The sequence below is a fragment of the Gopherus evgoodei genome, chromosome 1, assembly GCF_007399415.2.
Source record: "Gopherus evgoodei ecotype Sinaloan lineage chromosome 1, rGopEvg1_v1.p, whole genome shotgun sequence".
In the NCBI taxonomy this organism is placed as follows: Eukaryota; Metazoa; Chordata; order Testudines; family Testudinidae; genus Gopherus; species Gopherus evgoodei.
The window spans coordinates 268,244,480-268,266,850 of record NC_044322.1 but is presented as its reverse complement, the minus strand read 5'-3'; the positions used below and the strand labels follow the sequence as shown (position 1 = coordinate 268,266,850).

Genomic DNA, 22,371 nt, shown 5'->3' with positions numbered 1-22,371 from the left:
TCTCAGGGGAGGAGTGTTCCTTTCTGTATAAAATACAGTAGAGGATTTGTTTGGGTGGTAGTGTAGTGACAGTGAATGGGATACTGAGATGAGCTGGATGGGACACCTGTTTACTCTTCTTAGATTGGATTGCTGTTCCATCATTTGTAGCATATTAAATCCATTTTCTCCTTTCCCCTTCTCCAGGGTAACCAGGAGCCAACAGCCACTCCTGATGCAATGGTCCAGCCATTCACCACAATCCCATTCCCACCACCCCCACAGAATGGGATCCCCACAGAGTATGGGGTGCCACACACTCAGGACTATGCAGGCCAGACCAGCGAGCACAATCTGACACTCTACGGAAGTACGCAGGCGCACGGAGAGCAGAGCACGAATACGCCCAGCACGCAGAATGGATCTCTTACGGTATGCCCGGCTAGTTGCAGAGTGGGAAAACCAATACAATGCCATATATACAGTGCTTTTCCTGAAACTGTTTTAGGTTAGATTACCTGATAGCGCAATTCCTTCCCTAATGTCTCATAAGCGCGTAGGTAATGTTGCTCTTGTATTAGAGGTGGTCCACTTGTACCCCAAAAGTGAGAGAATTATGAAAGCCCAGTGGTTTTCACGTCCCAGTGCAATGCTCCTACCTTCCCCCTCAGATATACCCTCTTGATAAATTTGTGTTTGTGAAGAGAGAAATATACCCTCTCACCGCAAGGAGTAGCAATAGTTTGTGGTGGCTTTCTTAAACATTGTGACTGAAGTGTAGCCTAGAACAGCCATTTAGGGATGTCCAGCCTTTACAAAGGTGTTAACTACTTTGAGTTAATTGGCAATCAAATAATAAAAAAAATAAAACTGAGTGAAAACAAACCCTAAAAGGCTGAAATTATAGATAGGATTAGAATTAGTAGATACAGGTGAATTATCCCAGTTGAGAGAGGTGGTAGAGTGGGTAGACATTTTGGCTTTTTGAAGATGGCTATGTGCATTGAGGATGCAGGGGGGTAGACCTAGGCTACTATGCAGCCACTTAGTAAACAAAGACTTTCACCTTCTTCATTTTCATCTTCCCATAGCCTGGAACTGGATACCATGCTGGCAGATTATCCCAGGGAAAGCTTTATCCACCCCTTAAGCCTCTTGTTAAGATTTAACTTCCTAATAAAGAGCCTTATGGTGAGAACCTTCAGTGCAAAGGAATGGATTTAATCTGCTAATGCTTTCAATTTTCCTTGTAGTTAGGTGCTTGGCTGCTAGAGATTATTTTTTTTCCCTATAAGTACGGAGTGAATTTAATGCCAGTGATTGGAAGGACTGATATAGTGCCAGCTCAAGTGTGTATGGATGCACAGCATGTAGCACCTTTCTCTCTATGATGGGCCATGGCTGCACTGTTGACAGCACTGGTCTTGACCTTGAGAGATGCTTCGAGCTATGGTGTTCACAAGCTGAATGGATTGTCTCTCACAGCTGTGCAGAAGGAAAGGGTATAAGCCCAGTAAAGTACGTTGATCATGCTTTCAATTCACTTCAAACACCTTATTAAGCCAAAGGGCAATGCAGTCCTAGTCAATGACAGAGCATGACTGGAAATGGAACCGAAGGCTGATGCAAGGCAAGTGCAGAGCCATATAAGTAACCTTTATGACACTGAACTGTTCCCATGTCCCACCCACCCAGTGAACACAACACAGGAACTGGAATTTTAGTTTCCTGCCTGGCAATGCAAAACAATGCTAAGCACTACCAGCTCAAGATGGAGTTGTACGTTGGGAATGCAACCTAGATCTCCTGCATGGCAGTGCAGAGTGCTCCCTGGCTTGTTTGCTTTTTCCATGCGTTTATGTTGTTCCTGTCTTTGTCCAGACATTAAGAATGTTTTTTTTAAATGGAAATGAATAATGTGAGCCTTGACCCTGGACACAAGCTGCTGCCAACCCTCCTGTTCCTCTTCCATATTAGGAACCATCTCCACTGCATTGCGGGGAAGAGCTCTGTGTTTCATCGACTAATGCAAGCTCCAGAGAGCCAAAAGAACGAGAATAGGAGTCTGCGTATGTGCTCTGGCAGGGTGAGGCAGTGGTACTTAGTAGTCTCTGAGGAGAGAGTAGAAGCTCGTGTGGGAGGGAGTGTGTTGTTGGGTGCCTGCCATGAGAGGGAGAATTGTTGTCAGGAGTCTGTGGAGGGAGTGTAACTGGGAGAGGTTAAATGATAGGTTGGCTAGCATGTAACTTTTGTACCAACTACTGGGAACAGTAGGCATGTCTGCCCTAACCATTTAGCATAGTTAAAGGTGCACAAATGAACACTGCAAAGTAGAGTGCACAGAACTGGAGCTGGCCAGGAAAGGATAAAGGTAAACACCTTCAAGAAAACACATGAACACATTAGTGGTGGCAGTTTTTTTTAACCTGAAAGGATTCCAGTTGGTTGTAAGCCACTGTGTGTTTTTCATGGAAATCCAACGGGTGTGGACAAAGTTGCTGAGGGCTTTCCCAGCCTGTCTTACATGCTTTGGGCCTTGAATCTTTCTGCACTTGTCCCTTTCTATTCCTCTAGTGGAATCTTAGTGTATGAAGCTCTTTTGATTCCGTGGAATATAGGCCTTGGGATGTATTTGCTTTTAGCTTTATTCGTTGCTCAACACACTGAGGAGTCATGTGGGAGCTGAGCGAAGCTCACTGTATTGTGTTGGAAGTAGGAGGCTTAGTTACTCAGGCCAAAGATGGGTGTTAGAATTCAACACACCGGGTAGATCAGACTACCTTTCCGAACACACTCATAACTCACAGGCATTGTCCATCATATGTGCCAGTTATTATGTACATACGTGTGTGTGTTTGTTGCATGTGTGCACTCATCTGTCACACATAGGTTCTCCCTCTTTCTCATCCTGTCTTCTGGCCCAGGCGATTGTATTAACCGAATACTGAATAAAGTTGTCTTAGGGTCTCTAATGCGCTCCTCTTGCTACAGCAGTCAACAAGAGCAGCTGCCCTCACATGTGTGCAAGTGAGATCCCAGGCCCAGCAGGCCTGCAGATTCCCCTGGACTCCTGGGGGCATTTCAGGAATTCCTTCAACCAGAGAAAAGAGACTTTTCCCTGCTTTTAAGATCAGAGTTTGTGCTGATGTCCATTTGGTGCAGTACTCAGTTAGCAAAAAGGGGATGGGAGGAAGAGCTTAGAATTCCCGCGTTTCAGCCTTTCAGAGGCTGGGGTCATTGCAGAAATGTTAAACTGAGAAGACAGGGTGTCATTTTTGAATTGGTTTTGGGTGGGTTGCATCTGACATAAACCTGTGCGACAATGTAATGAGTTCATCCAGTTTCTTCTCTTATGAGCTAGTCAGGCTGTAACACACAAGCCAGACAGGCTGATGTGAGGAGACTGACAGTGGCAAAGTGAGTTAATTAACAGTCTGGAGGTCTGAGTTCAAATGTCAGCTTTGGTTGCAAATGAAATAAACTGAGTCAAGGTCCACTCCATACTGGCCATTTCTCTACATCAGGGGTAATCAGTTGTTTTTTGTCAAGGTCCAAATTTCTTGGTCAGGGTATAGTCAAGGTCCAGACTCTGGGCTGGAGGAGGGAATGGGAGGAGTAAATAAAAATACTTTGGGTCCTTTTAAAAGCATCTGGCAGTTCGGGTTTGGCCCGTGGTCCCCCTACTGACTACTCCTGCTCTACATTGTAAAACCAGTGCACATTCTAACATGATTGTGTTGTCAGCCAAGGAGAAACCTGGGACTGGAATAATGTTTATGCTATAAGTCAGGATTGAGAAGCATAGAAATGGAACTGTGAATAGAGGAACTTGCACATTAATTGCTCATATTATACTTGAGTTTAATTTGTGGTATTGGCCCCTCACTTATTGAGGATCAGACCTCATGTGCTGGGCTGTGTTTCCTGCCTGGTACTTGGGGTTATGAGTCTATTTCCAAAGCATCTGACCTTTCTTCCCACACTGTGCCCAAAGCACAGTTGAGAGAGCTGGGTCAAAAATTGACAGGGACATCAGTTCAAACTTGGCTTAACAAAACAACCTGCAGCGGAAGAGTCTGTTTCCCTGACTGATACCTTGCATCTCAGTTTGTCAGTGCTATGACTCTTGAGGTTTTATCAGATTACAGAGATAGACATAAAACTGCCTGAGGACTCTCACTCTGAGACAGCCCAAGGTGGAAAGACTTATTTAGAGGAATGATTGACCATCTAGTGAACTAAAATGGCTTTCCTGAGAGTAGAAAACAAGAAGGTTTCCCTAGAAGGTGAATCAAACTGCTGAAAGGAGCCTGTTGAATAGTGGGAAGAGGCTGTGTGTGTGTGTAGCTCTGTATCTAGAAGTATAGCTGTACAGACACAGACGTATGTAAATTACTTTATATGAAAGTTCCTGTTGGAGCCTCATAAATGGCAGGTGTTGAGCGCTTGCCTTTCGCATTATGTCATGAACCGGTACAATACAAAATCTAATTGCAGAAAGCAGTGTCTGAAATAAGTCTCTGACCTACTGTCACTTAACCACATTTAGTAAATGCAGCACATCCTCCAAAGGAATACAGATGTGCTTTTTTTATTAGAGAATGAAGAATCACATTCACAGTGGGATCCATGTACCTTAGTCCAGTGGTCCCCAACCTTTTTGTGGCCAGTAGCACATTCATGTTTTCAGAAGAGTGTGGTGGGCGCCAACAATTTTTCAATTTTGTATTTGTACATTAAATAATACAAAAAAAATCATATTTACTATTACATAATATATGAATCCATAAGATAAAAAGAGTAATTTTACGTGTAAAAGGTATTAGGCAATTTCTTTCACCTTACCATGTAAATTTGCTCTTTTTTATCTACCTGTAAGAAAAATTAAGAAGTTTTTTCCAAATTAAATATCATAAACAATTTTCATCTTATTTATTTTAAAAAAGTAAAACATTGTTGAACTGCTGGTCCAAATATATTATTCTTACTTTAACATAGAATGAAGCCTGCAGCCCTAGAGTTCTCTGTCCCCGGCAGGTAACTACAGCAATTGTGTACTAGGAAATTTAATATTAAGGAAGTATGTAATGTTTACTTTTAGCTATCTCTTGATGCAGTTTAACAGGTGAAGGAGGAGCTATCACTGTGTGACTGACCAGCTCTCTGTGGACCACTTCATGGTTCACAGTTTGGAAACCACTGTCTTGGGGTAACTAAATATGAAATTTGGAACTTGAGAGCATGGTCTGACCATGAAGCAGATTAGTTCCGTTTTCCACATTTACAAACCAGTTTTTAATGTCTAAGCAGGGCAGCTGTTCACCACCACCTTCTCTGGCTTGTGTGCCAATTTTAAAAATGAAATTTAGTGCTGTTCAAAGTGCCGATTGGCACTGGAAGTCCTCTCTCTTCAGAACAGGTACAGCATGAGCAATGACAGTTCAAGTTCCCACACCCACTGCCCATGACAGAGTATTTCAGCCTTAGCTTGGTGGAACAATCTGTAGGAGTGAGGGGGATTCAGTGTCCATGGCCCTTTAAGTCCTTAACCTGCACCTCTATTTAAAATGCTTCCTAAGGTGTCTGTTATGATGGTTGCTTTTGTGATGTGAACATTTACCTATTGGAAACTGGACTGAGACCCCTCCATTCCCCCCCCCCAAAACAAACAAACAAACAAACAAAAAACAACTCAACAAGCAACCTTCCATTTCTATAGGCACATAGCCATCCAGTAGTAGTGATTCTTCTTCGAGTGATTGCTCACATCCATTCCAGTTAGGTGTGCGCGCCGCGCGTGCACGTTCGTCGGAAACTTTTTACCCTAGCAACTCCAGTGGGCCGGCAGGTCGCCCCCTGGAGTGGCGCCGCCATGGCGCCCAATATATATCCCTGCCGGCCCGCCCGCTCCTCAGTTCCTTCTTACCGCCGTGTCGGTCGTTGGAACTGTGGAGCGCGGCATAGCTGTCCTCCACGTCCCTAGCTCTCCTAGTTTCTATCGCTTGTTTATCGCTTATCTCTAGTTCTATAGATAGTTGTTAATTAGTATTGTTAAGTAGATAGTTTAGTAAATAGCTGTTAAGTAGTTCCTGGCCGGGGGGCTTAGCCCTTCCCGGCACCGGGCGCCAGGCTCATGCCTGTTTCGCCAGGCTTCAAGCAGTGTGCGGCCTGCAAGAAGCCCATGCCTACCAGCGATCCCCACGAAGCGTGCCTGAAGTGCCTCGGGGAATCGCACAGATCTGACAAGTGCCGCATCTGTAAGGCTTTTAAGCCGAGGACAAAAAAGGAGAGGGATCAGAGGCTCCGAACTCTCCTAATGGAGGCGGCACTTGACCCGTCGACTTCGCAGACCGTGGTTTCGGCACCGGCACCGGATCGCTCCGGCACCGAGAAGACTCCTCGGCACCGACCTTCTCCGGCACCGGAATCAGAGCCTAGGCCGTCGAAGTCTAATACTCCGGCCAGGCAGACCCGGCTTGAACGCCCGGCCTCGACATCGGCCGCGGCGCCGCCGGAACCGTCAGCACCGTTGACTCCGGGCCCGGCGGGTCTGTTGAGTCCGGTGCCGCCGAGCTCCCCCATGAGATCTGGGGTTGAGATAATGGTCCCATCCACACCGGAGACCTTCGCCTCGGCTCGGGACCTTATTGCCCTGACGGAGCCTACTCGGCTGCCACCCCCGGTTCCTCCGGTGCGGGTCACGTCCAGAGGCAAGCCCATGATGTCGGCACCGCCCACGGACAGTCGTTCGCCATCCAGGCCCCGACGTCTTGGGCGCTCCAGATCCCGACGCCGCTCGCAGTCCCGGCACCGCTCCCCTCAGCGGTACCGGTCGCACTCGCGGCACCGGTCGGCATCGAGACGGTCGCGGTCAGGCTCCACGCGACACCGGCACCGCGACTCCAGGAGCAGGTCCCGACGCTACTCGCCGCACCGGTCGACCTCCCGGCACCGAGCTGGTGGCAGGTCCCGGTCGACCTCCCGGCACCGAGCTGGTGGCAGGTCCCGGTCCCGGTCGATCTCCCGGCACCGAGCTGGTAGTAGGTCCCGGCACCGAAGCGGCGCCCGGCACCGTGACAGATCCCGGTCCCGAAGCAGCGCCCGGCACCGTGACAGATCCCGGTCCCGATCCCGGCACCGTTATGACTCCCGGCACCGGTCCCCGGCACCGAGACGATCCTCCGTGCCGGCCCGCGCAGACCCGTACCATCCAGGGTCGGCCCCGCCGTGGCCCTCCAGGCAGCCGTCCGTGTCCTCCCAGACGGACAGCGGCTATGCGCTGGGCACCGACCGGCAGGCGGCGCTGTTTGCTGATCCGCCGCTGCAGGACCAAGGCCCCCCACAGTGGGGATTCTGGACACCCTGGGCGTACCATCAGGCCCAGGGCCCCCAGCAGCTCCCTGCTAGGCCGGCGACTGCGGAGTGTAGGGCCCCTGAAGCCTCTTTGTCTCGCCCCCCTCCCTCCCCGGAAGGGGACGAAGGGTCCAAACAGCAGGACTCCGCTGCGGCTCCGGAGACAGAGGCGAGGGCTGAGGAAGACCCTCAGTTGGACACTATTGTGCCTGGGGTCTCATCATCCTCCTCCCCGGATGAGGCGGTGGCGGGTACCTCCTCCAACAGTCCCCCCCCGCTGGATCTCAGGGCGCACCAGGACCTCCTCAGGCGATTGGCTCAAAACCTGAGTCTGCAGGCAGAGGAGGTCTCGGAGATAGAGGACCCAATTGTTACCATCCTCTCTTCCGATGCTCCCACCAGGGTCGCCCTGCCGTTTATACGGACCATTCAGGCCAATGCCAATACTATCTGGCAGTCCCCGGCCTCCATCCCTCCGACAGCGAAAGGAGTCGAGAGGAAGTACATGGCCCCTTCTAAGGGGTATGAATATTTACATGTTCACCCGACTCCCGGTTCACTGGTAGTGCAATCGGTGAACGATAGGGAGCGTCACGGCCAGGAGGCTCCGGCCCCCAAATCCAGAGAAGCCAGGCGGATGGACCTCCTTGGCCGTAAGGTGTATTCGGCTGGGGCGCTGCAGCTCAGGGTCTCTAACCAACAGGCCCTGCTGAGCAGATACGCCTTTAACTCCTGGGTGGCAGTGGACAAATTTAAGGAGCTGCTGCCACAGGATGCTCGCCAAGAGTTCACGGCCATCTTGGACAAAGGCAAGAAGGTCGCGCGCACGGCCTTGCAAGCCTCCTTGGACGCTGCGGACTCGGCTGCCCGTACCCTCGCGTCAGGAGTTACGATGCGTCGCATCTCCTGGCTGCAGGTTTCCGGCCTTCCGCCAGAGCTCCAGCACACGATACAGGACCTTCCTTTCGAAGGCCAGGGCCTGTTTTCCGATAAGACAGACCCCAGACTTAAGAGTTTAAAGGACAACCGGGTCATTGCGCGGTCCCTCGGGATGCACACCCCCGTGACACAGCGTAGACCCTTTAGGCCGCAGCAACAGCAGCACCGTCGGCCGTTTTCCCAGTTCCGCCAGCGGCAGGACCCTTACAGGCGCCGCGGCAGGAACGGGAGGCGCAGGCAGTCGGGGAACCAAGGGGGGCAGAACCAAGGCTCCTCAAAACCCCCGCCTGGTCCTAAGCCTTCATTTTGAAGGTGCGCTCGAGGGCGCAGTAACAGTTTCCCCTACGGATCCTTCCCCTCCGTTTTCCAACCGCCTTTCGTTTTTCCTCCCGGCGTGGTCCCAAATAACATCGGACCGCTGGGTCTTGAGCGTGGTGCAGACGGGGTACCGCCTGCAGTTTGTTTCGTTCCCTCCTTCCCGCCCTCCTTCCTCGTCCCTCTTCAGGAACCCCTCTCACGAGCAATTCCTTCGGCAGGAGGTGCGGACGCTCCTCAGCAAAGGAGCTATAGAGGCGGTTCCCGAAAACGAGAAAGGCAAGGGGTTTTATTCCCGCTATTTTCTGATCCCCAAGGCCAAGGGGGGCCTCAGGCCTATCCTCGACCTGCGAGAACTCAACAAATACCTCGTGAAGTTGAAGTTCCGCATGGTATCCCTGGGGACCATTATTCCATCCCTGGATCCGGGAGACTGGTACGCCGCCCTCGACATGCAGGACGCGTATTTCCACGTTGCCATTTGGCCACGCCACAGACGCTTCCTCCGCTTCGTTGTGGGGGCTCGTCATTATCAATTTGCGGTCCTCCCGTTTGGCCTGTCCACGGCCCCGAGGGTGTTTACAAAATGCATGGCAGTTGTCGTGGCGCATCTTCGGCGCAACCGTGTCCACGTGTTCCCTTATCTGGACGATTGGTTGATTCGGGGCACGTCGGAACAGCAGGTGTACAGCCATGTCCGCGTGATCACCGGCATGTTTGCGAGTCTGGGCCTCTTGATAAACACAGACAAGTCCACCCTGAGGCCCACTCAGAAGGTGGAATTTATCGGGGCCGTCCTGGACGCCACTGTGGGCAGGGCCTCGCTGCCTCGGCAGCGGTTCCAGACCATGGCGGCGATCGTTCAACGCTTGCGGTCAGCCCCGTTGACGTCAGTGAGGACATGTCTAACCCTGTTAGGCCACATGGCGGCGTGCACTTTTGTGACCGACTACGCTCGGCTCCGCATGAGGCCTCTCCAGCTGTGGCTTATCAGTCATTACAGACCAAGGCAACCGCTAGACATGTTAATCACAGTCCCCCAGAAGGTCTTAGATTCCCTCGGCTGGTGGGTGGACCAGTCCGTATTGTGTGCGGGTCTTCCCTTTCACCCGTCTCAGCCCTCGGTATCCCTGACAACGGATGCCTCAGATCTAGGCTGGGGGGCCCACCTAGGGACCCTGCGGACGCAGGGCCTATGGTCCCAGGAGGAGGTGGGGCTACATATCAACATGAGGGAGTTGAGAGCGGTCCGCCTTGCTTGCCAAACGTTTTGTCATCAGCTTCAGGGTCGTTGTGTAGCCGTGTTCACGGACAACACGACGACCATGTATTATATCAACAAGCAGGGCGGCACCAGGTCCTCCTCCCTGTGCCTCGAGGCGATACGACTCTGGGACTTTTGCGTAGCCCACTCCATTCACCTCAGGGCTTCCTTCCTTCCCGGAGTACGGAACACGCTGGCGGATCGATTGAGCAGATCCTTCCTGTCACACGAGTGGTCCCTTCGACCGGACGTCGCTCTCTCCATTTTCCGGAGGTGGGGTTATCCCCGGGTGGACCTCTTTGCGTCCAAGGGGAACAGGAAGTGCCAAGCGTTCTGCTCCTTTCAGGGCAGGGAGCCGGGGTCGATAGCGGATGCCTTCCTCATCCAGTGGGCGACCCACCTGTACTATGCGTTTCCTCCGTTCCCTCTGGTTCACAAGGTCCTCCTGAAGGTGCGCAGAGACAGGGCTCGTGTGATCATGGTGGCCCCGGCATGGCCCAGACAGCACTGGTACACCATGCTGCTAGACTTGGCCGTAGCCGACCCAGTTCCCCTGCCCCTTCATCCGGACCTGATTACCCAGGACCACGGGTCCCTCTGTCACCCAGACCTGCAGTCGCTGCACCTAGCGGCGTGGCTCCTGCGTGGCTAACTGGTTCCGAGCTGCGCTGCTCCACGCCTGTGAGAGAGGTGCTCTTGAGCAGCAGGAAACCATCCACAAGAGCCACATATTCGGCGAAATGGAAACGCTTCTCCTGTTGGTGCGTAGAGAGAAATCTCCGCCCTATGGAAGTTTCGGTATCCGAAATCTTAGATTATGTTTGGTCCCTCAAAGAACATGGTCTGGCCTTATCGTCGTTGCGAGTCCATCTGGCAGCTATCTCCACCTTTCACCCGGGTGCGGACGGTCGCTCCGTTTTTTCTCACCCGACGGTGTCGAGATTCCTTAAGGGGCTGGAACGGTTATTCCCTAACGTCCGTCCCCCTGCTCCAACCTGGGATCTTAACCTGGTGTTGTCCCGGCTCATGGGGCCCCCCTTTGAGCCGTTAGCTACTTGCTCCCTGCTTTACCTCTCTTGGAAGGCTGCCTTTCTAGTAGCTATCACCTCAGCTAGACGGGTGTCGGAACTCCGAGCCCTTGTGGTGGACCCCCCATACACGGTCTTCCACAAAGACAAGGTGCAGCTTAGACCACACCCTGCCTTTCTACCCAAGGTGGTCTCAGCCTTCCACGTCAACCAAGAGATTTTCCTCCCGGTTTTTTTCCCAAAACCTCACTCCTCAGGCAGGGAGCAGCAGCTCCACTCGCTGGATGTCCGTAGAGCTCTCGCATTCTACATAGAGAGGACCAAACCCTTCCGCAAATCCCCCCAGCTTTTCGTGGCGGTAGCGGACCGTATGAAAGGGCTTCCTATCTCCTCCCAGAGGTTATCCTCGTGGGTTACGTCCTGTATCAGGACCTGTTATGACTTGGCCCATGTCCCTACGGGCCGTGTGACTGCGCATTCTACCAGGGCGCAGGCGTCGTCGCTGGCTTTCCTGGCCCGGGTGCCCATCCAGGAAATCTGTCGGGCAGCGACCTGGTCATCGGTCCATACCTTTGCTTCCCACTACGCCCTGGTCCAGCAGTCGAGAGAGGATGCGGCCTTCGGAACTGCAGTGCTCCATGCCGCGACTTCTCACTCCGACCCCACCGCCTAGGTATGGCTTGGGAGTCACCTAACTGGAATGGATGTGAGCAATCACTCGAAGAAGAAAAGACGGTTACTCACCTTTGTAACTGTTGTTCTTCGAGATGTGTTGCTCACATCCATTCCACACCCGCCCTCCTTCCCCACTGTCGGAGTCGCCGGCAAGAAGGAACTGAGGAGCGGGCGGGCCGGCAGGGATATATATTGGGCGCCATGGCGGCGCCACTCCAGGGGGCGACCTGCCGGCCCACTGGAGTTGCTAGGGTAAAAAGTTTCCGACGAACGTGCACGCGCGGCGCGCACACCTAACTGGAATGGATGTGAGCAACACATCTCGAAGAACAACAGTTACAAAGGTGAGTAACCGTCTTATCTCTGTCACTTCCTTCAGTCATTCTATAAGCTGGGGTGCTAACCAGTTTCCTGATCTGGGGCCCAACTATAACTAGTAGACTCAAAAAAATGCTATAGCTCAACCCCAAAGCTCATAAGCCAATCTAGTTCCCCTCTGAATACAGGCATGAATATTTTACATTTTTCTGCTCGTTTTGTAAATAAACTGTACCCACAGCCTACCCTTGTTCTTGGGCTACACAAGATTCTGGATCTACTATTTCCAAAAATTTTAATTTTCCATAACTTGGATCTGAAAAAGCAAGTGAGGGAGAGAAACAAACTGTACTTTGTATTTATAGTCTCTGTGCTGGCTGATCTCTTTGCTGTTGTCAGTCTCCCTTTGTTTATTCACCCTATGTCTGCTCACCCAGCAGATAAATATTCACTGTTGGCTCAAGAAGTATAGATCCCCTGCTTCTCTGAAATCTTAATTGAGACCCTAACTTGGGCATGCAGTCTGTGGAACTGGCTGCTTCCGAACAGTTAGGGGCCATAACCATAGTGCCAGGTAACATTACCATCAATGTATGCAGTGTTGTACCACCTGTGGTGGTCCCAGAATATTAGAGAGGCAAGATGAGTGAGGGAACATTTTTTTATTGGACCAACTTTTGTTGGTGAGAGAGACCAGCTTTCAAGCTTACACAAAGCTCAGACCTGAAGAAGCATCAAAAAAGGGTCATCACCTTCTCTCTCTAATTACCATCAATGTAAATTACACAGACTAATTTGAGAGTTCAGGATGGGACTAAAAGCATTTTAAAATCCAGAATCTCTGCCACAGCAAAGTCTCCTTGTTATTGCCTCCTTGCTGGCAGTTGAGATTTAAGGAACAGGAAGAGATTCTGCACCCCACTGTGCTGAACTAACAACAGATTGTAGCAGGTATCTCGGACTTGCGGAGGGAGAAGTCCAGTTCCCCACTGTCAGATGTTGCTACCAGGCCAGAATGAAGTAACTGAGAGTTAGTGTGAGGAGGAGAGATTTGGTTTGTGAAGTGTGTGGTTTTTATTATGCGACTCAGAGCAACTTTCTGCCACCAATCTCCATAAAATGCTGCCTCTAAACAAGCTCCAGGCCTTTCCCTTTCATCTCCTGATGAATTAAGGCAAGGAATGATCAAAAACAAGACCTTAGGAAGCCATTTTTTCATTTTGTATTTGCAGCTGAATATATGGCAATACACAAACGTATCAAGCCAATCTCATGCTGGCTGAAAAATTGAACCTCGCTTTAGAGTCACAGACATTAGAAATGGGAAAGAACCATTAGACTGCTGAACCCACCCCCTTGCAAGTGCAGTTTAAAGCTTTCAGAGAGGGAACATATCTGACATTAGCAGGAAACTGTTGAATTCATGTAGAAGAATGTACCCTTCCGCATTGGTGTTACCTGGCTCTGAGCTTGGGAGTCTTATCGTAGTCAAGGTGAGGTTTGACAGAAGACCTCTTGTCTTGCCTGTTTGAAGCCTTATCTCATTGCACAAAGCTAGCATGCTGTAAAATACTGTCTCTTGTATGGCAGCAGCACGCTGCCATTTGCAGGCACAGCTGTCAGGGATTTTTGAACAGGCCGCTATGTGACACAGAACAGGCTTAGTAAGACACGAGTTCCTGCCTCTAGCAATGTTTACATTCTCCCTGGTCCACTAGTTCACAGCCTCCTGGTTTCCATGCCTATTGAAGCAACAGACCTATTCCTTGGCAGAATACATCAGAAACTGTTCAGAGTCCTTAAACTTGTGCTGACATACCTCACTTCAGAGTCTACACTTGTCGTGCTTGGGAAAGACGGACAGAGGATGCATACCTATCTGGTGGGGCATGTGTCTGCTCGCAACTTTTACCATCTGTTGCAGGAAGCCCAGAGCTTGGAAATTTGCATTAGTGGGACTCCAGAGTATGCAAAAAACCTGACTGAAGAGAGATTCCCTTCAAAACTCAGTAGCACTGGGGGAGTTAATGATTTCTGAGGGTTGTTTTGGAACACTAATTTCTAGGCACTGTTTGCACTGGTGATGGATGAGCCGCCATGTGTTCTGTCCTTTTCCTTGGACAGATTTGCCCCCAGGAGCAGAGGATTCTGATGGAGTCATAAAAATAAAACTGCCAAATAGCATGGTGTGATTTAATCACAAGCTGACTGCATTGATTCTTCCCCTAGGGTGCACCACGCATGTGTTTGGAGATGCATTTTGTCACAGGGTGAGGGGAGGGGAAAGCATCTGGAAGTGGTATATTAGATATGGTATCTGTCAGGATGTTGTCTATGTCTGATATTTGGGGGTGGGTAAACCGTGGCTGATTATAAATGGTGTACTCTGTCCAGTGTGTGGTGGGCTCATATCACTCTACTGTCCCCTTCAGTGCATCATGTGAATAGAGATGCTTGCATAGCCATGCCATTCCACTCTCTCCCTCTCTGCTAGTTTATACCAAATGGATCACATTCATTTTACTGCCTGCATCGCTTAAGTGAAGTGAAATGGAAAGCTGCCGTTGCTTTGATCAGCATGCCAAGGCCACAGTGTTCACTGTTAACATGCTATTGTCGGTCCTGTATAACTCGTGTGTGTGTCCAAAGAGAGGCTTCTGGCTGAGAGAATTTCAGTGCTACTGTTGCCCATTTTATATAGTAATGGAGAGATGCCCCTTTTCAGGTCTTTGGGGCTATGTCTATATAGCAAAGAAGCAGCCACGGCTGGCCCATACCATCCGACTGGGGCTGCGGGGCTGTTTCATTGCTGTGTAGGTTTCTGGGCCCAGGCTCTGGGACGCTCCCACCTTTCAGGGTCCTAAAGCTTGGGCTCCAGCCCAAGCCTGGAAGTCTACACAGAGTGAAAGAACCCCATATCCCGAGCCCCATGAACCCAAGTCGGCTGGCACAGGCCAGCCATGGGTTTTGCTTTGCTGTGTAGATATATCCTGGGAGGTTTCCAAGTCTTTGCACAACGTTCAGGACACACTGGGTAAGTCCAGTCAGTGGTGGAGGAGCCCAGTCTTTGGTTAAGTCCCCGGGAAGTATTTCTTTGCACATTTGATAGACAAAATGGATGTCCAGCAGCAGTAAACCACTTGATTGTTTTAAGCCGTTAGGACCTGGATATGTCTTTGCAAATGTCTAAAATAGGCTGAATCTAGTCTTCATAGCTCTTTGAGTTCCCACACAATAGGTTTTCACTATTGCTGTGGGTGAAGGCGAGAAGTAAGCCCGCACCATGTGAGAGAGTGAAGCAGGACTTAAGAAATTTACTAGACATCCAGCCAAAGCATTAAACCTTCATCTGAAACAGGTGACAAAAGAAGGGGTGAATAAGCGCTCTGGTGATTATCCTGGCATACCATTCACAGCTGCTGAAAAGGGACACAGCAATAAAACGGATCAGATTATTATCAATTTCACTGTTCTGCTGGCAAGCATGAGTCAGTGAGTGCATTTTTCATGTCTCAGAGTAAGAGATGGGTTCCCCCATGCTGGGGTTAACAAAGTCTTGACACAGCTTGTGGAATCTCCTGGAGGAGAGATTCAAATGGAGATTAAATAAATCTGGCTGTTTCAATTTCAGTGTTAAAACCTCCTACCAAGACATCTTCATTTGTGCCTCAATATCATCTATGATGCAAAACAGGTTTAGGGGCAGCATGTAAATTTTGGCTGCAAAGCCAAAAAAGGAGTGTGGCTCTTTGAGTTTTGGTGGACCTAAAAATGGCGATATTTGTTAATTTTAAATCTACTTCAAGAAATTAAATAATTTAAACATAAGAATGCATAGCCATTGCCTGTGGGCTGAACCATTTTAGTATAAGTCATATTTGGAGGTGGTACTTCTCTGAATGGAACACAGCAGAACAGATGCAGTTTTGCCTGGGAGTACATTGCTGACATCAGTCTGTTGGACAGCTGTACCTCAGTTGTGGGATTTTTATTATTGCATCAACATGCTGCTATAAGAGATTAGAATAATAATATTACTTGCCAGCATGGGGACAAAAAAGAAGACCCACCTCTTCACTGTAGCTTTCTTATGGTAACAAGGGGGAAGAAAAGCCAAGGGAAAGAGAGGAGAAACTAGGGGAGAGAAAGACGGCTAAGATCCTCTTACTATTTGTGCATGGAAAGGAGAGAGAAATAAAAATCAGTTGGTTGCTCGGTTTATCAAACTTACTGTGTCAGTTACAAGTGTAGTGTAAATCTATAGGCAGAGACAACCTCATAAGAGTTGGCTAGAATTGGTATGATTTCTCTTCACTTCTCGTTTTGTCACTGTTTGATTTCAGCAGACAGAAGGAGGGGCACAGACAGATGGACAGCAGTCGCAGACACAAAGCAGTGAGAATACCGAGAGCAAATCCACTCCAAAGCGGCTTCATGTCTCTAACATTCCCTTCCGCTTCCGGGATCCAGATCTCCGACAGATGTTTGGGGTAAGTTACTGAAGCCCTTAAGGAACAATAGACTATTTCACTACAAGTACAGTACACGGTGACACTGATGGTGTGTCCACGGTAGGAAAAAGGTGTTTTTACTATGTGTGTATTAATGTGGTAAAATCCCAGTGTGAACAGGGCAATTTGTATTTTTCACGTGTTAGCAGAGCGAGGTAAGCACTAGGTAGGGTTTACCTCTATTTGCTATCACTTGCCCTTTCTGCACTAAGATTTTATCATGTGTTAGGAAACAATTGATAAAATTCTGCCTTGTTGCCTAATGAAAATAAGGCTTCATAGCTAAGGTTGATTGAGTGTTTCCATTCTAAAGCGTTGTTTTTCAATTGCTTACAAACTTTCTGAAACATTTAAGGCCCTCCGTATGATCAATTTCTGGGATCTTATGAAGAGATTCCTTTGAAGAAATTGGCCAAATAATATTTGAGGAGTCATTGGGGAGGGGATAGTATTTTAAAAAGTATATAACATACACATTGTGTGAGTTTGACCGTATCTTTTAGCCTGGTCCCCTCTCCACCCAGCCTTTGTACATTACCTACTTCTTAGATTGTAATCTCTTTGGGGCAGAGACTGTCTTCCTATGTATGGCCAGGGACTAGTCCACCATGGGCACACAAAAATTCAAAGGATGATACAAGGATCTATACATTCCACAGGAACCTTTGGCTTGTTGGCTGCTCATCCTGTGTGGCTGACAGTATACTAGTGTTGTCTGCAAATAGTTCCATGTAATTGAGTTTTTTGTTTTTCTTTTAACAAAATCTAGGGAATTCTATTTAATAAAACAAAACAAAACTTTGTTGCATACTAAGGCTGCAGACTGAAGAACTCAAGTCAAGAAATACAATGTAAAGGTTGTTCGTGCAACTTTGATAGTTGTTCCCTGAAGGTATGTGTTAAATCACTTCTAGCTGCACCATCGCCTACTACTGGCTCTGCACGACTCTTGCTTCAGTCACTGTACAGCTTGAAAAGTATTCACTGAATGAGGCAGGTGTCCTATAAAACCATACCTAATTCACATCAGTAAACTACCCTATGGGAAGGAAAGATCAGAAGAATAGTAAGAGGTCAATTTGGTGCGATCAGGAGTTCTTTTAATGACCTGAAAATCAAAAATGAATTCTACAAAAAGTGGAAATAATGACAAATTGCTAAGGAGAAGCATAAAAGAATGACACAAGCATGTCGGCACAAAACAGAGAGGCTAAGGCACTTAGCCTTTGAGTTACTCCCAGCAAGGGACGTAAAAGGCAACAAGGAGAAGTTTTTTAAACGCATTATGAGCAAGAGAAAGACAAAAGTGTAGGTCCACTACTTAGTGGGGAAGTAACACTAACAACTGATGACATCAAGAAAGCTAAGGTATTTAATGCCTAATTTGCTTCAGTCATCACTAAAACAATAATGGTGATCAGATAGTCAAAATAATTAATATTAACGGGGAAGGAGAAGGAATGTTACCCAAAATAGGAAAAGAACAGATTAAAGACTAGTTAGATATGTTTGATGTATTCAAGTTGGAAGGTCCTGCTGAAATTGATCCTTGGATACTTAAGGAACTAGATGAAGTAATCTTGGAACTATTAACAATTATCTTTGAGAACTCTTGAAGGACAGGTGAAGTCCCAGAAGACTGGAGAAGGGCAAATATAGTATCTCTTTTTTAAAAGGGGAACAAAGAGGACTCAAGGTTTTATGGATCAGTCACCCTAATTTTGATACCTGGAAAGATACTGGAAACAAATTATTAATCAGTTTGTAAGCATCTGGAGGATAATAGGGTGGTTCTTCAAGTGGATGGGGCCTTGTATTCCATGTAGGTGTGTGCATGCTTAGTGCACTGAAGCCAGAGAACTTTGCCTAGCAGCACCTGCAGGGACAGTGCGTGTGCCCTGTGGTTCTAGCCTCTACCCTGGCTATATAAGGGTGGCACTGCCCCAACCCACCTCAGTTCCTTCTCCCCACCCATGGCTAGAGTCAGAGCTATGTGTGGTGTTTCACCTTATGTTTTCAGTGTCAGTTTTTCTGAGTTTTTCCTGTAGAATAGTAGTTAATAGTCCCTTAGTAGTAAAGCATTAGATTAGATGGTTTCCCTGTGTATTGCCCTCACTAGATTCAAGCATTGTCCATCATATGGGAGGCCCCTCCTTAATAGTGATCCCCATATGAGGTGCTTGTTGTGTCTCAGTGAGGGATACATTGAGGAATGGTGCTCCATCTGTAGATCATTCAAAAAGAGGATTCAGGTATCAAGAGACTTACAGCCAAAGCAACACCTTCTGAAGTAGACCATCAGATCACTTCAGCACAAAGGCCCTCGTCTTATCAATGATTTCCTTCAGAACCAGCAAGCAATTCCGTTCCATGTTAGGACTCTGGTGTTTCGTCCAAGAGAAAGAGGAGTTGTTGTTCCTGCAGTACAGCGAGAAAGACATCCTAGAAGACTAATCGGAACCATTTCAGGCTCGGGAGACTGTTCTGCTTTCTGTAAGAGAAGTGATGACCAACATCACACTCCTTCCAGCATGTGGGGTGAAGCAGGTTGTCTAACCAGTCCCTGGTACTGCACCGAGATTAGTGAGAGCTGGTCCAATTGACTCCCTGGTTCCAGCCATAGAGCATCTGTTGAATCTGGTACTGACGATTCTGGCACCAGTGTTAACTGTCTCCACACCAGTGGCATATCGGCAGGCATCAGACCTGCTTTGCTGCTCAGTCCCTGACTCTTCACTACTTCAGGAGTTTTTCAGTGCCATAGCTGCTTCTACTTTGTTCTCTATTACGTCTTTGGTGTCTTCTGGCTATGTTGCAAAGCTGCTGGGTTCCTTAGCATGGCAACATGCACTGCCCATGTCCCAAACTGTGGAGTTGAGGCTGATGCTGGGCCCAACATCAAAGGCCCCCTCGATGCTGGTGTGTCCTTTGACACCGTCATTGCACTTTTAGGGGGTCCCATTGTTGAGTTTGGTACCACTCTGGGCCTTGGTGCTGGTGCCTCTCCCAGTGCTGAGTGGGAATGTGTCTTGCTCAATACCATCGATTCCCCATTCCTCTTCAGCAGTGATGCTGGCCTCTGTGTTCGGCTTCGGATGAGTCCAATCATTTGTTCATCCCGTTGGGGCTAGCTCCTCTGTTCTCACTACAGAATCTTTGGGACTCCTTGAGATCCAGATCGGGGTTGTCCTCCTCTTTGTTGTTGTCTGTCAGATATGTGAGGTCACCCTAGCAGCCATTCTCTCTGTGTTAAATCACAATGATTGGCTTGCTGCCCTGGACCTTCAGGATGTTTATTTCCATGTAGCAATTCTTCTGAGCCACAGGTGGTTTCTCAGGTTTGTCATGGTAGACCAGTGCTATCAGTACACCGTGCTTCCTTTCATCTGTCCTATGCTTCCTGGGTTTTAACCAAGTGCACAATTGTGGTGAGAAGTACCTCTGGAAGAGGGGGATTCATAGCTTCTTGTATCTGTACGCTTTGGTACTGAGGGGCAAGTCCAGAGACAAAATCCTTTCACCCTCAGTTCACGCTACGATTACTTGGTCATCTAGGTCTCATCCAAAACAGTGGGAAGTAAACATCGGTTCAGACTTACAAGAATTGAGTTTTTTGGGGCTCCATTAGACTCTGAGTTTGAGACGGTTTCTACCAACCAACTTGGTTCCACATGATTCACCATCTTTGTCTGGAACTGCAGTCTCAATCCTCAACCACAGCTTGAGTATGCCTGAGGTTTCTAGGCCATATGCTGCATACACATAGGTAGTCCAATATGCCAGGTAGTGCCCTTGTCCTTTTTAGATGTGGCTGAAGTTGGTGTATCATTCAAACTATCATCTCTTGGACAGACTAGTTCAATGTCCTCTGCCAATCCTGGACTCTTTCCAGTGGTGCATGGCAAAGGTTTTCAACCTTTTTCTTTCTGAGGCCCTCCAACATGCTGTAAAAACTCCACAGCCCACTGTGCCGCCACAACTGGTTTTCTGCATCTAAAAGGCAGGGCCGGCATTAGAGGGTATCAAGCAGGGCAACTGCCTGGGGCCTTATACCACAGGGGCCCCCGTGAAGCTAAGTTACTCAGGCTTTGGCTTCAGCTCCAGGTGGTGGGGCTCAGGGCCCTGGACTTCAACCCCATGCAGTAGGGCTTTGGCTTTCTGCCCTGGGCCACAGCGAGTCTAATGCTGGCCCTGCTTGGATGACCATCTAGGCGTTCCTTTCTCTCTGTCCTCACCGACCAGGCTTCTTGTCATTGTTGCCTCCTTAATAGATTGGGGAACACATCTGGAGTCACTGAAAGTTCAAGGACTGTGGTCAGAGGAGGAAGCTTCTCTGCATATCAATGTCCTGGAGCTTCATGCTATCTACAGTGGCTGTCAGGTACTTCAGGATCACATCAGGGACTTGGCAGTGCACATCCTTACCAACAACACCACCACAATGTATTACTGTATGTGAACAGGCATGGGGGAGCACACTCCAATGTGGTGTGTCAAGAGGCAATCAGGCTTGGGCAGTTTTGCATCAGGGAAAACATTACCCCTGTGGCTGTTCGCTTACGTGGGATCCAGAATCACCTGATGGATCATTTCAACAGAAATTTCTCCCTGAATCACAAATGGTCCCTGAAGCCCAGAGTTCTATGGTCAATCTTTGTTTTGGGGCATCCCAGCTGTCGACCTGTTCGCCATGGAAGAAAAGAATAAATACCAGCTGTTTTGCTCCTGAGGCGGTCTCTGTCCAGGCTCCTTGACTTTTCTGCCTGGGTTGGGAATTGTCATCCCTGTAAGTTTTTCCTTCAATTCCAATCATCCCGCAGGTCATTCTTATACTGAAATTGGACTCTGCCAAGCTTATTTTTATTGCTCCAGCATGGCCCAAGACAGTGTTGTTTCTCCAACCTCCTCACATTATTGTTATGGCTTCCCATATCCTTTCCTCTTCATCTTGATCTCCTGACTCCACATCACTGGCAGGTTTTGCATCCAGCACTCATCTCATCTCACAGCATGGATGCTGCAACTAGATGAGAAGGAGGAAGGATGTTCAAAGATGGTCCAGCAAGTTTTGCTCAATAGTAGAAAGCCCTCCACCAAAGTTGGTGAAAGTGGATCTCAGTGTGGTTGTTAGCCTGAGGAGCTCAACCAGTGATGGCTTGTATCCAGGACCTGCTGTTATACCTTCAGTCTTCTGGTCTTGCACTTAGTTTTTTGAGAGTACATCTGGCGGCAATTTCAGCGTGCCATCCATCCATCCATCCTTCGGAAGTTGGTGTTTTCAGACTCCATGGGGTTGAGGTTCTTGAAGAAGTGTCACTCATCTCCACCCACCAGACAGAGAACTGATTCCTTGGTGGGATCCTAATACTGTCGTAGTGGCTCTTCGGGGACCTTCCATTTGAGCCTCTGGCAACTTCTTTCTCCCTTCTATGTCAGAAAATCACTGTGCTTGTAGTGATAACTTCTACAAGGAGAGAGTGACAAGCGTTGATGGCAGAGCCTGCTTACATGCAATTTTCCAAAGATAAAGTGACCTGTGATTGCACACTAAGTTTTTTCCTCATGTGGTTTCTCAGTCTGATTTGAACCAAGTTATAGATCTGCTAGTGTTCTTTCCTAAGCTGCGTTCAACCCCGGAGGAGCAGCGTTGTCACAGATTGGAAGTCAGGTGACATTTTGTTTTTTACCTGGATAGGATGAAACTTGTCCATTCTTCATCTCATCTGTTTGCTTCAGATGCGGTCTGAATGAAGGGACACGCAGTCTCTTGACAATCTCCTGGTGGCACTTCCTTTGTCATGCCAGCATACGAAATAGCTCAGACTATGCATCATCAAAAGGTATAAGCTCGTTCCACAAGGGGCCAAGCAATGTTGATGGCATTTCTAAGTGACATTTCTATAGTGGACATTTACAGGGCTGCCACTTGGTTCTCTATACGTAGTCTTACAACCCGTTACGCCATTTTAGCTGCATGTAGATCAGATGC

General features: G+C 48.6%; 1 protein-coding gene across 11 annotated transcripts in view; it reads left to right on the top strand.

Annotated features, from left to right (window-relative positions):
• RBFOX2 (RNA binding fox-1 homolog 2) overlaps positions 1 to 22,371 on the top strand; it is a 273,394-nt gene that overhangs the window by 189,982 nt on the left and 61,041 nt on the right. For 6 of the 11 annotated variants that reach the window (XM_030545378.1, XM_030545406.1, XM_030545338.1 and 3 more), the window contains exons 3-4: positions 187 to 411; positions 16,218 to 16,361. In XM_030545378.1, coding sequence (XP_030401238.1) covers positions 187 to 411; positions 16,218 to 16,361 — 369 coding nt within the window. Of the gene's footprint in view, positions 1 to 186; positions 412 to 16,214; positions 16,362 to 22,371 lie in introns of all 11 variants that reach the window. The other 5 variants (XM_030545396.1, XM_030545333.1, XM_030545388.1 and 2 more) reach the window with 1 other exon arrangement.